We start from the raw sequence: 17799 nt of genomic DNA, 5'->3' as shown, positions 1-17799 counted from the left end.
TAACTCCCCAAGTGATGTTGACATCCTACAGAAAGGCCTCACTGAGACCAACGACTGGTGTCAGAACCATGGGCTTAAACTCAATGCCAAAAAATGTGTCATCATCCCCTTTGGGAAAAAAAAAACATTTCCTATGAATTACCACATCAGTGGTAGCCCACTGAACACAGAAGATGTTATAAGAGATCTGGGAGCACAGGTTGACAGTAACCTCTTTTGACCACCACATTGCCACTGTAGTCAGAAAGTCCTTCTATGTTGCACATCTCCTTACTAAGCGTTTTGCATCCGGGAAGAAAGAGGTCATTGTCTCCCTCTACTCTTCCCTCATTAGGCCAATAATCAAGTACAATGCCCCATTTGGCATGTACCTCACTAGACACCTGCAACAACTGGAGAAGCTGCAAAAGTACCTCCTAAAGAGGATCCTAGGCCTTAAATACTTGTCCTATATGGACAGACTCAAAAAACTCCAACTATTCTCTGTCTCATATCACCTACTTAGAGGCAATCTCTGCTTGACTTACAAAGCCATGTCTGACCCAGCTCTGTTAGAAATGCTACATCTAAAGAAATCCCAATCCCTCCACATCACACACTCCGGAGACCTCAACCTCATTACCACAATCAACAGAACATGCTGGAGGGACAGGTTCATAACCCAGAGACTGCCCATGCTATGGAATAGGCTTCCCATACATGTCAAACAGATCACCTCACTGGCCGTCTTCAAGAGAAATCTTGATGAGTGGCTGGGAAATAGAACATTCACCCCGGGAATCACTACAGTGGCTCTACACGACAGAGGCACTGGGAACTAAGGTCGGGTGGCACAATGCCAGGGTAATCCTATGGGCTAGCTTGTAAAGGCTAAAAGGGCCATTAGCCTAGTAGACACCTATGACCCTATGAACCTATGGGAACAACTGTATTTATGGTTTAGATGGACAGAAATTAAGAAAAGCAGATGAAGAGATCAGCAACAAAATCTTTATTCTAAGCCAAATGAACTCACTAATAAACAGTGGAGAATGAAGAAAGATGAATTTCCTAGCAGTAAATATAATCTTCAATGTGTCCATATATGAATTTTCTGTACTCGTGAGGATGTCACCATTAATTTAGCAACAGATTAAGTACATTGGGGAAGGTCAGGATAAGTACGTACAGACTATATCAGGCACATACAGACTATATGAGGCATGTACAAACTGTATGAGGCACATACAGACTATATGAGACCAACTTGGGTGCTCATCTGCAGACTCATTGTATGATTTTTTTTATATTGCATCTCATTTTATAAAATGACAAGTACATCTATATGGATATATATTATTATGACTGTGATGAAAATACACTCTTGTTCTTCCCCATTTTTTCCAGAAGGCAAGATGTCTGAAAGTCAGAACAGGAAGCATGTGTCACTGGGCTTTGAGCAGACCTCAATAACACAGGCTAGTTGCAACTCAGTCAGCAGTTATGATGGAGTGCCAAGTCCGGCTGTTGTTATCAGTTCAACAAAAATGTCAGGTAAGGAGCCGATGCTGATATGACAACTAGTAACATTTATCTATGTACTCCTTTTGAAAATTCATCAAACACTGTAGGTCTTTCTTCTTCATTTAAAGGCTGTTTGGGTGCAGATGTTAAAATCTCCCATATGAAATGATTAACGCATTTGTAGAAACATTTTTGCTTGGGTTGTTGCTCATACTCTGAAAGCTGCTTATACATATGAAATCATTAATTTCTTTATAGAAGTGTTTTTATTTATTTTATAAAAATGTTATAGTTTAGCTAACTTGCATTTACATTGTTTCCATTTAACTGCCAGACATGCTCAGTTGATTGTTAAATTCTTGCAGTAGAAGTAATTCCTGTCTGATTGCCTACATATTTGAGCAGTATTTGTGGCAATGCAATATGACAGCAACATTTCCAAACTTATTCTGCTTACCTTACTAAGCTTCCACCAGACTTGCTTTTAGGAAAGCCGTAGTGTGGGATAACTAAGCCTAACTAATTAAGACAGGAAAACACAGCTGGTGTGTGCCATTTCTAATTCTGCTTAATTTTAGAGCTGCAGGAATCATAAATATTATTTTTCTATGTACATGCAGCTCAGAGAGTGGGCTGCAACTTCAGAATCAGATTTTTAAATTGTTTTGATGTTGACTACACATGTTCAGCAACACACTGTTATATCATGTATCACTGTATGCTCAGTGCACTGCAGAATGATATGGTCTTCCAGGCATTGTCCTGCATCTGTTATCTTATGATAGTACATGAAGTACAGTGTTTAATGGGAGGGACCTCTTACTGGATCATGTGGCTTTCTCAGCTATTGGTATTCTTCTTGAGGGGAAGGACTTGCCCATCTGGAACATGCACACTTATCAGCCATTAGTATGCTTCCTGAGGGGAAGGACTTCCTAATTGGTTATATAGCATTCTCATCAATTGGTATTCTTTATGAGGGGAGGGTCTTGTCCATCAGGAACATGTGGAATTATCAGCCATTGGTGTGCTTCCTGAGTGGAGGAAATTCTCTTTCATGTGGCATTATCAGCCAATGGTGTGCTTCCTGAGCTGGCTCAAGATGATAGCAGATAGACTATATAAAGTTAAAGCACAGCAAGGATTTTTGGAATTCTATGCAAACTCCCACAAGTGTTGCCTTTCCCCATCTCCAGACAGTGCATGTTTCTGGGCAGTGAACTTTTTCAGTACTACAAAAAAAAAAAAAATAAATAAATTTACTTTAATGTTGTTTGGTAGCCACACTGATTTATGTTTTGGTGGAGCTACTGAATTTATTCATAGGAAATACCAGATTTTGCTTTCTGAATGAATGGCATTTCCCTTCAATAGAAGGCAAAATCAGTCTATTATGTAATTAAGTAATACATGGATAATTAATATCTTCCCTACAGTGAGATGTTATTTTGTCACTAGGGTGCAGTGAGTGACCAAATTAGATTATTTCCCACCATGGGCAAATATGCAAATTATTCATGACCTTACCTTGGTGCATTCCTATTATACAGTGGCATTATTTTAAAAAGAATCATTTTGCATTTTAAATAATTCCATTCTTTAACGTAAACTCTTTTCCTTATCCAGCTCTCTACACAGGCAAGTCTGCGGGAATAACTTTAACATCTTTGCATATGCATACCACTAAATGTGACAGTACCTTTGCAGTACATTCACATACTGAAGTTTGTGCCAATGGAAGCCTGGTAACAGAGTAATAAGGCAACAAACGTGAGTTTGTACTAGTGCATTTTGTGGGTGCACTCCTATTTTCTGTATTTCATTTTGTTGAGACCTGATTGTAGTGCATGTTTTGTTGCATTTCTGCTGACATATATTTATGCTGTTAGGTGCTGTTATACCACAAACCCTTTCTGATAGTGGCACTGATGCCTCTGATGTTGGGCAACTTGCAGCAAACTGAACAGATGAATGATGTTTCTAAATAAATTTTTTATTGTGAGTTTGTGTATCATCAGAATTAGTATATTTAGAAACTGGGGGTTGGACTTATAAACCCTGTGTTGTAGGGTGCAAGGGTGCTTCCCCTGCAATTTTTTGTTTGTCTGTTATTATGTTCTGAGTCGCCTATTTCTATTAATAAAACATTTATTATACATTTTCTCATTATATATTCAATTCAATCCTCAGGCGTGGGGTGTAACTATAGTCTACTGATAGACCACAGGATTATTTATGGAGACATTTCCATGTGAAGATTCTAAATTTCTGGGATTTAGCCACACATCTAGACAGTTTTAATGTCTCTTTCCCATTCATTTTTTTATCTCTTCCCCAAGTTATTTTATCCATTTCATCCTCATTTCCTCTAGAGAGCCTTCATTTTTATTCTGGATCCAAATCTTCCCTGTCAATATCCCTACATTCTCCTCCTTTCTCATCTTCTCTCTATTTCTTGTATCAGTTGTCAGGTTTGTGTTGTTTCCCCCAGGTGTCGCTAATATGCAGTCATCGATTTTTCACTTCTTGATATTCCCACTCTAGCTGCCTTTCAAGCTCATATTCCTCTTGAAGTTCTTCCCACGTTTTAATCCTTCCTCCTGTTTGTAATTGGTCCCAATATACTATTTGATTCTATTTCTTTGTCCAGCTCCATGGTACTATTTTCTTCTCTACCTCTTTGTTCTTAATACAAAAATGATTCTCTCTCTCCATTCTTTCCCACCCATTCTTTCCATATTTTCCAGATACCCTTTTACATCTGTTTTTTCCATTGGGGAACTAGGTTGTCCCTTGGGTCTCCAGCATGACCTCCATATTATCCTTCCTTCTTTGCAATTCTCATTCCTTCAGTCTTATTTGTTTCCATACTGCCTCATACCATTCATAAACCATTATTAAAATGTTTACTACCTGACAAGCTCTTCTTTTCTCTATGTGTGATGCCAAGTTTTCCTTTGCTATTGTAGGGTTTTCCTCATCTGATATGAACTTCCTACATATTTGCTTTACTTTTTTTAAGAAAGCTGTGTGACAGCCCTACTCTGGGACAGTAATTAAGGAGTCTGAATCCTCACCACTGGTACTGGAGAGGGACATTCATTTAGAACAAAAATGGATACACCCAGTATTACCAATTGCAGCTCTCTGTATCAAGTACAAATTCCCTTAAGAGCACACAGGGAACCCACTAGGTCAGGGATCTGGATTTCTCTATCTGTCTCCCTCCAGGTCCCTAGTAAGACTCCCCACTGGCACAGCTAAAGAGTTGAGACCTCAGTCAAGTGTCCAAGCCAAGTTCTCCAGCACCTTCTCTGTGAAACTAGTGCTTAGTGTCCCTGCTCCAAACAGCTGACATACACATTCTTTAAGATTTGATTTTCACATGTACACATATCTGGGAAAGGCTGGCACAGATTACTGTCTATGTCCCCTTCTACCCAGACTATAAGCTAGTTACACCATCACCAGACACTCCAAGGGCAGCTACTCTAAGGCTCTTGCAATGATACCCAATTATACTGAGTGAAATTAATATTAATACAAATGATAGTGTTTGGCCAGTGCAGTAAGGCTTTCAGGAGTGGCCACAGTGCATCACCAAATAGATATAGTACTCTCAATGGTTAAAATATTCTCTAAAAGTCCAGCCACAATTTAAAGTTTAAATATATGTAATAATAAATTATAAAAGAACATGAAAATACTAAATATCTATTTACAATAAACACCAGAGTTTCATATCATAGGAAAATTAAAATAACACAGAAGAATAGAGTCACACAAAGACAGAAAGACAGTACTTAACTAATCTCACTATATTTTCCTGACTGAAGAATTAATATTCCCTGATCATTTACTAGAGCAAGGCAAGATACGTGGGTGAGAGATCCTTCTATCTCAGATTCCAAGAAACAGATTGCAATGCGACTTCAGTCTCATCTAGTATTAAAATATAATTTTTAGTGATGGATTACAGAATGACATCATATACATCTGATTATCTGATGTCTGGTTCCCATGGAACCCCCCTGGCTTGACGCTATCAGGATTTAGTACATATGTGCCAATAATACACATACAGAGAGCCTTGGTAAGATCTGCTGCAGGTCCTGGAAGTCATAAAACAATTTGAAACCGCCACCCTTCCAGAGTAGCAATTAGCTCACCTCAAAGACAATGCAGAAAGCTTCCTAGTGCAGAGTTTTGTCTCTGGCTGCATTGAGAACTGTAGGATACAATCTTTACGGCCTAAGCCAGATAATTTAATTTCAAACTATTTTCAAAGCTAGGTAAATTGAGATTAACCTCTTCTCTTCCATTATCCTCTGCTAAAACATATACATTTAAACAGTTACAATAATGCATGTATATTTCTTTTTCTGTCCAGCAGGGCACACTGTTGGTACATTTTAACACAAGCAGCTTTGCAAATATATTTTTTCAACCCAAGCATCTGTACAAATGAGTTTGATATACAAATGACATATAATTCTTTACAAAATTCCAGCTAGCTTTGCTAGTATATGTTACACATCCACTGCCATACTTCCCCTAGCATACCTGGCAATGCCTGACATCATCACATCTCTCCCCTCTTTGAAGACTCAAGCTAGTTTTTCAAGTGACCCTGGAGAAACTTTGCTTGAGAGGAATGTGTCTGTTTGGGAATACATTAACTAATACCCTCTCTTGAGATCCCATCTGCCTTGGCATTGCTGACCTCACTACAGTGCTGCACTGTCATATCATATGTCTGAAACCCTAGGTTTCACCATAGTAACTTGTCAGTTTGCTGACTTGCTCACTGTAGCTACAGATCCCCCTCAGACCTCTCCTGTTTCCTACTGCAAATAAAAAGCACCAGGGCCTCCCTATCATAGTAAGGTTCCATCATATTAAAATGGTGTAGTTTGTGTCCCTGCTTCCTGTCTAGCAATTCTACCATTAACATCACTGACCTTTCTTACCACTTTGAAGGGTCCCTCCCAAGCTGCCTGAGACTTGTGTCTGACAGGAATCAGAACCATAACCTGCTATAACACAGTATACTATTGGACTCGAGCATTCCTGTCATACCAGGCCTTTTTCTGCTGTTGGACTCCTGCCAGGTTCTCCTGGGCCAAGCACATGAGCTCCCTAAGCTTTGCCCTGAGGTTTAGGACATATGTCACAACAGACTCCTTATGAGATTCACACTCACCCTCCCACTCACCAATTAAATCTAAAGGACCCCCTCACCTTATGCCCATACAGCAACTCAAAGGGTGAAAATCTGTGGATTTCTTTGGTACCTCCCTGTATGCAAACAGCAGATGGGACAAATGTTTGTCACACTCTCTCTTAAACATATCTGAAAATGCTCATAGCATGGTCATTAGTGTAGAGTTTAACCTTCCACAAGACCATTAGTCTGGGGATGGCAGGGTGTGGCTTTTCGGTGCTTCACCCCACAGCGCTTCCACAGATAAGCCAGTAGGTCTGACATGAAATTGGCACCTCTGTCAGTCAGTATTTCTCTTGGGAAATCTACCCTGCTGAAAATCTCTAACAAAGCATTTGCCACCTTCTCTGCCTCTATGGAGGACAGAACCACCACCTCAGGGTATCTAGTAGCATAATCTACTACCTCTAGGATATACTTCTTCCCTGTGGAACTTGAGTCAGAGGCACCACCATATCCATAGCTACCCTCTGAAATGGCTCCTCAGTCATGGGCAAAGGCATCAAAGGAGCTTTGATCTTGTTTCCTGCCTTGCCTACCTTTGGCACCGTTCACAGGTCCTGCAGTACCCTGTTACATCCCTTGCAATCCCAGGACAATAAAAGTTCTGCACAGTATGTCTCTTGGTACATTTTATACCCATATGACCTAGAAAAGGAATGTCATGGGATATGACTATAAGTGCTAGATGGTAGGCTTTAGGCACTACCAACTGCTGAATTACCTCATTTTCTAGCTCTCCCTCAAGGGTCTACTCTGTATGCAGTAACCCTTGTTCTAGTATACAGACTCCCCTTTTCCTTGAGAATCAGCTGCCTCCCTGACTACCTCCCTCAAGCCTCTCAGTGTAGTGTCAGAAAGCTGGGGTCATTATTACATTGTCGAACTCACAGGAGTCTGACCATTGTAATATCAAACTCAAATGTCCAAAATACAAAAATAGCGAAGCCATGGCACACTGATTTTTTTCCCCAGGAAAAAAAATTGGTGGGCCATTTTTGGGGCTTTGCTATTTCCTCCACTGTGGTGCAATCTCAGAGTTGGTATATTTAAGTAGGGTTGTATGGGGGGCATAGCTCCCACATTGGGGGTTGTGGAGAGGGGGTGAAGCCCCCCTTTAATTTAAGTTTAAAGTGTAAGTGTTTTTCTTTTTTTGTAACAGAACAGCGATTTTTTTTCCCTGCGAAAAAAATCGCTGTTCTGTGTTTTCGTAATTATTGGGTTTCAAACTTCACGGTTTGATATGACAACATTCAAACTCCTGTGAGTTTGATGATGTAATATAGACCCAAAAGCTGAACCTGCCTCAACTCTATCTTTGCATCTCTTCCCAGCTCCCCTTCCACATGAAGTCTGGTATCCTCTGACAGCAGTGCCTCACTGTCATCCTGGGTACTAGTATTCACCTCTGCCCTTGAAGTCACTCTCTCCAAGGGAACCTCAGTACCTACCATCAGCTGTGGCTTACCTTCAGGCTTACTGCTACAGGGTAGGTCCTCCCTGAAATAGCCACTTCACCAGCCCTGGCTTCAGGTGTGGGGTCTGTCTGGGTCTCCCCCAGGCTACTAGACCCATGTGCCTGTCTTTAAGCGTGAATGTATGTAAATGCATGCACACCAGCATTATCCAAATCATTCCCTTTCAATATATCTTCAGGGATATCCTCAAACACCTACTTGCTTGCTTCCTTTTCCACCCTTCAAGTCAAGGTGAACCCTAGCAAAAGGCATTTGGAATGAGGTCTCTCTTAAAGTCCTATCTAAAGTGGACTACCTAAGCAAGTACTGCTCATCCTTAACCACTGCAGGCTTCACAATGGTTATGTCAGATGCTGTGAATCTCTTAGCAGTGGCATGTTTTCCATCCACTAAGATGGGATATAAACTCTGGTGATAGTTTGGTATCCCTGTTGTCTCCAGGCAACTTGCCACTGACATACTGTTATTCCCACTTGCTGGCTCCCCCACCTTTTGTTCCCCACTTTGCCTCCATTGACATCTATATGCTACATGGCCCTACTGGTTACATTTAAAACATTTAACCCTTGATCCTGGCCATGTACCTGAACTAGTGTCTTCCCCTGTTACCAGTGGGCTGTGTTGAGATGGTTTAGGCTGCCTACTATGAGTTCCCTTACATTCATGTGCTGCACTGGGTATCCTTTTTCTGTACAATGATGCCCTGCTTGCTAACTAGAGATCCCCCTTTTTCCCCAGCTCATCTGCAGGGTTATATTCTCTGTCTGCCAACCAGATTCTCATGTCCTCAGGCAAAGTTCTAAGGGCTTGTTTCCTCACCAAAAGGTCTGTCAGCCCTTCAAAAGTGGTGACCTGACATCCACTCACCCACCTATGAAAATAAGTGCTTAACTCAGCAATATAATCACACACGCTTTCATCTGTTGTGCATCTATGCTCACAAAACTTTTTTTCTGTAAGCTTCAGGTGTTAACTTAAAACATTCAAGTAAACATTTGCTTACTTTATCATAGTTTAAACAATCAGTATCAGACAAAATTTTAAAAACAGCAGTTACAGCTATACCATTGAATAAGGGGGTCAGGAACCATACCCAGAGCCCTTGGTCATCATTAAACTGTGTACATACTATTTCAAATATATGAATAAAACCACCAAAATGATCATCCTCTGTAAATTGTGGAAGAAAGTTACTAACCTTTATTGCTTCTGGGGTACATTTATTCCCTTCCCCATTACCTCCATGACCTTGGATGACCTTGGTGAATAGCCAGTATCTCCCTCTCATGTTGATGCTGCTTCTCATTTTCTTCAGCCTGCACAGTCTCTTATTTTCTTTGGCCTCCAAATGCTGCAGTCTCTCTGTTGATTGTAGTTCCATCTGTTTTGTCTTTTCCTCAGCCTCCTAACACCGCAGTCTCTCTGCTGATTCTAATTCCAAATGTTTGGCCTCCACAAGTCTCTTTAACTCCAGATGGCTTTTTAAGTCCTCTGAGGAAAAGGTTAACTGTCCTGTTTCTTAGGGCTGCAAATCCCCATCACCAAACTGGTTATCCTCTTGGTTGCTGGTCTGAGCTGTGACTAAAGCTGAAATAATTTCCTCTTTTGTCAACTTGGCATCATTCTCTGCTGGCATCTTTGCCAGCTTTCTGTGACTAAACTAAACTAACAAAAAATAAATAAAACTATTGTGATAAAGAAAGTCTAAATGTTTAAATTTGTCACTGCTTGAGAGTACACCCATCTTCAGTGACAACTGCCTACAGGCTACAGAAGTTCAATTAATATCTACACCACTGCTCACCAATATGTGACATCCCCACTCTGGACCAATAATCAAGGAGCCTGAATTATCACCACTGGCACTAGAGAGGGATGTTCACTTAGAACAAAAATGGATTCACCCAGTATTTCCAGATGCAGCTCTCTGCATTAAGCATAATTTCCCTTAAGAACACACAGAGAACACACTCAGTCTGGGTTCTGGATTTCTCTATCTCTCTCCCTCCAGGTCCCCAGTAAGACTACCCATTGTCACAGCTATAGAGTTGAGACCTCAGCAGAGTGTCCAAGCCAAGTTCTCCAGCACCCTCGCTGTGAAACCAGTGTTTTATGTCCCTGCTCCAAACAGCTGACACACACAGTCTTTGAGATTTGATTTTTACACACACACACACACACACACACACACACACACACACACACACACACACACACACACACACACACACACACACACACACACACCTGGGAAAGGCTGACACTGATTTACTAGCTATGCCTCCTTCTGCCCAGGTAGTTACACTGCCACCAGGCACTCCAAAGCCAACTACTCTAAGACTCTTGTAAGGGTTACCAATTATACCAAGTGAAATTAATTTTATTGCAAATGATAGTATTTGACCAATGCAGTAAGGCTTTCAGGAGTGGTCACACTGTGTCAGCAAATAGATATAGCACTCTCAATGGTTAAAATACTCTCTAAAAGACCAGCCACAATAAAAAGTTTAAATAAATTTAATAATAAACAATAAAAGAACATCAAAATACTAAATATCTATTTACAATAAACACCAGAGTTTCAATCACATGAAATATTAAAATAACATAGAAGAATAGATTCACACTAATCTCACTATATTTTCCTGACTGATCTAAAGAATTACTATTCCCTGGTCACTTACTAGAGCAAGGCAAGATGAAGTGGGTGAAGATCCTTCTATGTCAGATTCCAAGAAACAGACTGCAATGAGACTTCAGTCTTACCTAGTATTAAAATATCATTTTTCGTGATGGATTACAAAATGACATCACATACATCTGGTCATCTGATTTCTGGTTCTCATGCTACCCCATTGGCTAGAACCTGTTATGATTTAGCACGTGAGTCAATAATACACACACACACACACACACACACACACACACACACACACACACACACACACACACACACACACACACACACACAGCCTTGCTAAGATCTGCTGCAGCTCCTGGAAGTAATGAAACAATTTCAAACCTCCACCCTTCCAGAGTAGCAATTAGTTCACTCCAAAGACAATGCAAAAAACTTCCTAGCACAGACTTTTTTTTCTGGCTGCATTGAGAAATGTAAGATAAAATCTTTATGGCCTAAGCCAGGTAATTTAATTTCAAACTATTTTCAAAGTTATGTGGCTTGAGATTAACCCTCTCTTCCAGTATCATTTGTTAAAACATATACATTTAAACAGTTACAATAATGCATGCATATAGTTTTCTGTTCAGCAGGGCACACTGTTGGTACAATACATTTTTTCAACACAAGCATCTGCACAAATCAGTTTGATATACAAATGACATATAATTATGTATAAAATTCCAGCTATCTGTGCTGGCATATGTTACACATCCACTGCCCTACTTCTCCTGGCATAGCTGGCAATACCTCACATTGTCACAACCTGTAGCAAAGATTTGCCAAAAAGTTTGTCCTGCATACACAGACTATGATAATACACATATTTGTAGGATTTGTATATTTTTATTTAGTTCTAATTGTAAGTAAATAGTATCTCCTGTTTTCTTTGCTGTTCATTGATATTCCCCTCAAAATTCCCCTCATATGTTCTTCTTTGATCTTCCTTGGCAGACTTCCCTGTCTTTATTTTAGGTGCTTTATATCTTCCCCCATCATCCCTTTTAGGAGGTATCCTACTTTCTCTTCTTCTTTCTGATTTATTATTACTTCTGTCTTGCTTTGATTTATTTTATATATTTACTTCTTGCCACATCTGTCTAGTATATCCCGTAGCTTTCCCCATCTTCTTTAGAGTTGCCCACTGTAATCAGAACATCATCTACATTCTGCATATGACACCATCTTTCTTTCCCCCATGTATATCCTTTAACTGATGAGGTAAAAATTATTTCTGCTAATGGGTCTAGATAAATCACAAAGAGTAGGGGAGCAGGGGAAAGCCTTGTGTTATGCTTCTCTCTATGGTAAATCCTTCTGATAACCTATCCCTTATCTTGATTTTTGCTCTAGCCCCTACATATAGTATCCGTACTAACTGTACCCAACTCTCTGGCATATCTATCTTTTCCATAGTGTTTATCTGTATTGTACTCTATCAAAATCTTTGCTGCACCGAGCAAGATCACTACTAGTTCTCAATCCATAATTTGGGCATTTTGAATTAATAACAGGGTTCAGATCAGGATATCAGTAGTTTTTCTCCTTACTATAAAACCTTTCTGGTCCCTGTTAATCAGTCTTGACTAAACCTTCTCAGTCTTTCAGCTTACATCAACATGAATCACTTCTAATCACTTCTAATCAATATTTAATATGGACATTGGCCCATTTGCTACCAGGTATAGGGGATTCTTTACTTCTCTTGATATTATCAATGTCACAGCTTCTTTCCATGATTCTGGTACACCCCTCCTTTTGTATTGCATGAAATAGCTGCACTCATTTGTTGATTATTGCCTTTTAATTTCCCAGAACTCTATACAGAGATGATCACTTCTCGTTGACTTGGCTATCGCTTCATTTGTTATTTCTACCACTAGTATCTTTGTTCTTCTTCATACATTCTTGGGAACACCATCCAATCCCACTTCCACTGTCCCTCCACTGTTCCAGATTCCTTCTTTTTTCTGCTTTATACAGCTCCTGATAGATTGTCCAAAATCTTTTCGTTATTTCCGCAAGCTTTGTCTTTCCTTCTCCCGAGATCTCATCCCCATCACATAAATCATCCTGTCCACCTCTACTTGTCTAAGCCTTTCTGCTACAACTTTGGTGGCCTTTGGGGTGGCTTTATAAAATAGACATTTCTGCTACATGCTTTTTACTGTATATCCCCTCATCCTTCCAGCTTTGTAATTTTCTCCTGATTTCCCTTTTCCTTTCCGTTCTCTACTGATTCCTTAGTATTTCCTGGTTTTGTATTTCTATGAAGTCCATCTCTAGGCTCTCTATTTTGCCCATCTGTCATTTCCCCTTCCCTCTGTCACTGGTGAATGTTCTTCTTAACTTCTTTACTGTTGGCTTATTCCTCAGACATCCCTTAGGTATACTTTTCCAACACTCAGTCTAATATGCCTTCTAATTCTTTTGACTTGCTGTTATCTTCTAACATATTTACTGACACTCTCCAATGTCTTTTCAATTCCCCCTCCAGCCTTACTACAATCATAGTGATATCTGAGAGAATTAAAGGATCTGTATTTACTTCCTTCACTCAGTATAGATATTCTCTTGTTATATAGCTTCTGCTTATTCTTAACCATCTTTGATACCCGGCCGAGTAGCATGTATATCTTGCCTCCATTATCCCCCCACCTGCCTTATGTCTGTCTTAAACGTTTGCCGTCTTTTGTCACCTTCTTAGTTCTTGGCTCTCCTTACAGTTCCTCTCTGATTATGCTGTTGTTCCAGTCCCTTATACAGATTTTCATGCTTTCCTGAAATTTTATTCACTCTGTCAATATGCTCCTCAGTGCCCCTACCTGGGCATACAGAGGTATGTGCACTGCCAATATGGTCATTTCTATTCCCTCCAGTTGCCCTTTTATCTCTCACTATCTTCCTTTCATGTCTTCTATTTTGCTTTCAGCCTGAAATAACATTACCATCCCTCTTTGTTTCCTTTTGCCTCAGGAAAGGACAGTTGCTACATAGTATCTCCCTTTTTTCATTTTTTGTGTTCATCCCTATCCTGGTGAGTGTTCTGTAGAGTTAGTATCAGGGCCCCAGGTCTGCTCATAGATCCTGATACCTTTCCTCTCTCTTCATTCTATTGCCTAAGCCATTTATGTTTGAGGCCCTGATCTCTAAATTTGTCAGCCCTCCCGTTTTTATCCTTCCTTCCTTCCTTCCTTCCTTCCTTCCTTCCTTCCTTCCTTCCTTCCTTCCTGCCTTCCTTCCTTCCTTCCTTCCTACCTTCCTTCCTTCCTTCCTTCCTACCTTCCTTCCTACCTTCCTACCTTCCTTCCTTCCTACCTTCCTTCCTACCTTCCTTCCTTCTTTCCTTCCTTCCTTCCTTCTTTCTTTCTTTCCTTCCTGTCTACAGTCTCATTACTCTCCTCTCTTCCCCTGGTTGTCTTTTTGCCTTCATTTTTCAATCTCTGTTTACATGTCTTTCTCTTAGATTTATTTTTATGTGCTCTCCCCAAGTGTTGCAATCTAGGTATTCCCCCTAAAACTATACTCCCAATCTACAATAGAACATCTTTTAAAAACTACATATGTACACATTGCTTCCTTATTTTGAGGTACTGCCTCTTGATTTGGTACGATCCACCTTGTGACCCTACTATCTGCCATAATTGTGACAGAACTATTAGCACTGAATCGTCTGCCTGCTTCATTTCCCATCTTCCCCCATTTTTACACATCCCATATACTTCTCCCACCTTTTATCTCACTCTTCGAGTTATTTCCCCTTATCACACCTCTTTTAAATGCAGAAGGATGGTGCAATGTTAACTGTTGTTAAAGTCATAATAAATGGCACTGCTATGACTGCTTCAGTGTTCATAATTAGTAGAATCAAGGTTAAGACTTGGCTAAAAAATATTTGCATTGAATTTAACCATTTTGCATTATCATAAACATAAGCTTCATGTGCTTATATGGGTTTCTAATTATCTTAATCCACCAGTATGGCCTCTCCCATATTCAGTTTGCTGGATCTCTAAGTGATCTTTGTCTTCCGTATTCTTAATCACCCTGTTTCGCTCCTGCTGGAATGTCACTACATCCTCTTAGTTTCTGTCATGTCAACAGACTTGCTTTACCACTTTATGTTTATTTCCTCCTGCAAACCTCCAATGTTTTATTCGACTACCCCCTTTTCCATTATTATGCAATTCCACTCATGCATTCCTTCAGTTAGGGCCTGTCTTTGGTCCCACCTTCATGTACTTTAGCTTTTCTGCTTATCTCCTACAGCATGACCATCTTTTAATGTATGCTGTTTAAGTCTGAGATATTGTAAAACTGCATCAGGGGTGTAGAGGTTTTCTGTGTTTGCAGAGACTTCTGTATGTCTAAGACAGTCTGGAGATTCCCTTACCCAGCTAACAAGCTGTCTTTTTCTTACTTTCTTTTCTGCCCAGTCTTCCTGTCTTACTCCCACTGTGAAGTCTCTTCACCTTCGTGATTCCTGTCCTAACACTGTATGTATTGTGAATGCCCTCTTCATTCCTACACTTTATTCCCTCTTATGCTATGCTAATGCATTATTCTACTCTCTCCTCTTCTGTTATTTTGTTAACTTACCCATGCATTCCTCCAACTGTTTCTTTTTTAATCTGTTCCTCTTTTATTTTAACCTTTTTGGTTATTCCACCTACCTTCTGTCATCTATACTACACAGATATGTCTATGGCATGATTTTGTCTTTCTATTTAAATGTTCACGGTGGGGGTGGGGGGGGGGGGATTTTTTGGTCACCCTAGAGATTTATTTTCCCTAACTTTTCTCGTCTCTCTTTCTAGCTTTTACCTTTATCTCCTTTCCCTATTTTCTTGATTCTTTATTTTATCTTTTAACTTATTTATGTTCTCATTTGTATCTTTATTCTCTGGTGACCGCCTATTGTTTCCTGATTTTGATTCTTCCCTTATTGGTTTGTATCATCCTTTCTATTGTTAGCCAATAGCTTTCTCTCAGTCTCTACATTTGAAGCTTCTTTTTTCATATATGACCTATTAGTGTTAGCTCAACATGTGTTTTAAATTACCCTTAGTCCTTTTCCCTTTTCATTGCTCATTCTTTGTGTCTAAGTATGTGTGAGTTCTCATACTCTTAATTCCCTTCTGAGTGTTGGGTATTCTCAATATCCTAGCTTATGCTATACCCCCTCATGCCCCATTTGGTGTGTTTTCCCTCAGCATTATTGAATGCCTTCATTCTGGCCCTACATTTGTTTGTTTCTATCCTCACTTTCTGCCATGTGTTAACCTTTAGTTTCTTCAGTTGTTAGCCATAACATACTTTTCCTTTACTCCTCTTTTTAGTCTATGCTCTGCTCTTCTTACAGTGGGCTGAACTTGCTGAGTGATCTTTTCTGTACATCACATTTCCACATTCTAGCCCTCTTGTTCTTATTGCACAGTCTATGGTCCGCCGTGTCCTTTTTTAGTATGCATTCCTTATATTCCTTCTCTTATCTTCTTTCAGTATAATGATTTTTATTATTTGGAGCATAAATGTAGGATGCTATCAATTAAAACATATTAGACCGTTCATCATTTCAGATTTTACAGTTAACATTTTATAAAAATCATTTTATAAAGTGGTATACTTTGTGCCACATGGTAACACCCAAGTGGTCAGTTTTATGTGTATTACAGTCATTGTCCTTTAGGTCCATTGTCCAAGTCCATATGCACACCATTTTTTTTCAAAAATATCCATTTATCTACCTTTAACCTTATGATTATTTATTCTTAATATGAGTCTGACTACAGATAAACAATATTACTTACTGTTAATATGTAAGCAGTCTTACAATTTTGACCTTATCGTATAAAGACCTATATTTGTGCTGTATCACATTTTGGCTCATCATTCATCTAAGAGACAGCAAAATGCTGTCACATATATCAGTCCTTCTGTCAATTTAGTTGTCACTATCCTACCATTAGGTAATTTGGCCACTGCTATATAGTTATCTAGTTCTGATGGCCCTTTGAATCTTCAAACTTCTTCACTCCATAAGAGCCTTTCCTCTTCTATTTTTGTTATCTTAGCTCTCCCTCATATACCAAATGTTTCTGCTACAACAAAACTCAGTTTCAATGTTTTTTTTTTGTTATTGTCCTTCGGATGCCTTTTAAATACCGGGAGATATCCTGTTGAATTCCCACATCCTGTTATATCCTCTCAGTCTCAGGCTGATTGCCTGTTTCCCTTCTGGCTTTCTGGGTCTGTCACATTGATCTTATGATTGGTGGGCTTCTTCAGAAATTCCAAATGAGTTGATAAATGTCTTAGTTGTATTTTTTGCATAAGTTCTGAAGGTTGTTGGGTATAGGAGCTTCCACCTTATCTCATCCTCCACTTGTTTCATATGAGAAGACTTGGTCAATGAATATCTGGGCATCCCTCACTTTTAGTTAAGACTGTCTTCCTGGTTTTATTCTCACTGTTACTGTTTCAGTTTCCCTTGCTCCCCATGGCTGGGTCTCCAGGCCGTTCTATGTGCTTTTTTGATTTTAATATTTGACTCTTAGATATATGTCAATTTCACTAAAAACTTCTTTATAGCTTTAATATATTCTGACCCCTCATATTTTCCAGGTAAACCAGAGATTTTTTTTGTTCTTCCTCCTGGCCCTGTCCTGTTGGTCAATGATTCTTGCCTCCACACACTATATTCTTGCTTCTGTTGCCTTCTATCACACTTTCAACTTTTTAACCACATAGAATAGAAGGTCCAGTCCCTTAGTAGGTAACAAAAGTCTTTAATTTACAGGCAAAATTAATGCTTTCGTCTTGTGTACAAGACTTCATCAGATGCCCCCATTCAACATTTCATCCTATTTATACTGTGCTTAATTACCCCCAATTAACAATTAAGGCAATGAAAC

The 17799-nt window shown here is 39.5% G+C and overlaps 1 protein-coding gene across 2 annotated transcripts in view; it reads left to right on the top strand.

Annotated features, from left to right (window-relative positions):
- Positions 1-17799, top strand: part of LOC122816484 — a 546741-nt gene that overhangs the window by 369704 nt on the left and 159238 nt on the right. Inside the window, exons 8-9 of one of the 2 annotated variants that reach the window (XM_044089309.1) lie at positions 1387-1533; positions 3130-3267. In XM_044089309.1, the coding sequence (XP_043945244.1) occupies positions 1387-1533; positions 3130-3260 (278 nt within the window). In that variant the 3' untranslated portion in view covers positions 3261-3267. Of the gene's footprint in view, positions 1-1386; positions 1534-3129; positions 3268-17799 lie in introns of those variants that run through there. The other variant, XM_044089308.1, reaches the window with a different exon arrangement.

Source organism: Protopterus annectens, chromosome 12.part0 (assembly GCF_019279795.1).
Source record: "Protopterus annectens isolate FY-2018-M chromosome 12.part0, PAN1.0, whole genome shotgun sequence".
Classification (NCBI taxonomy): Eukaryota; Metazoa; Chordata; order Ceratodontiformes; family Protopteridae; genus Protopterus; species Protopterus annectens.
Note: the sequence above shows the minus strand (reverse complement) of the source record. Positions and strands in the feature narration are given on the sequence as shown.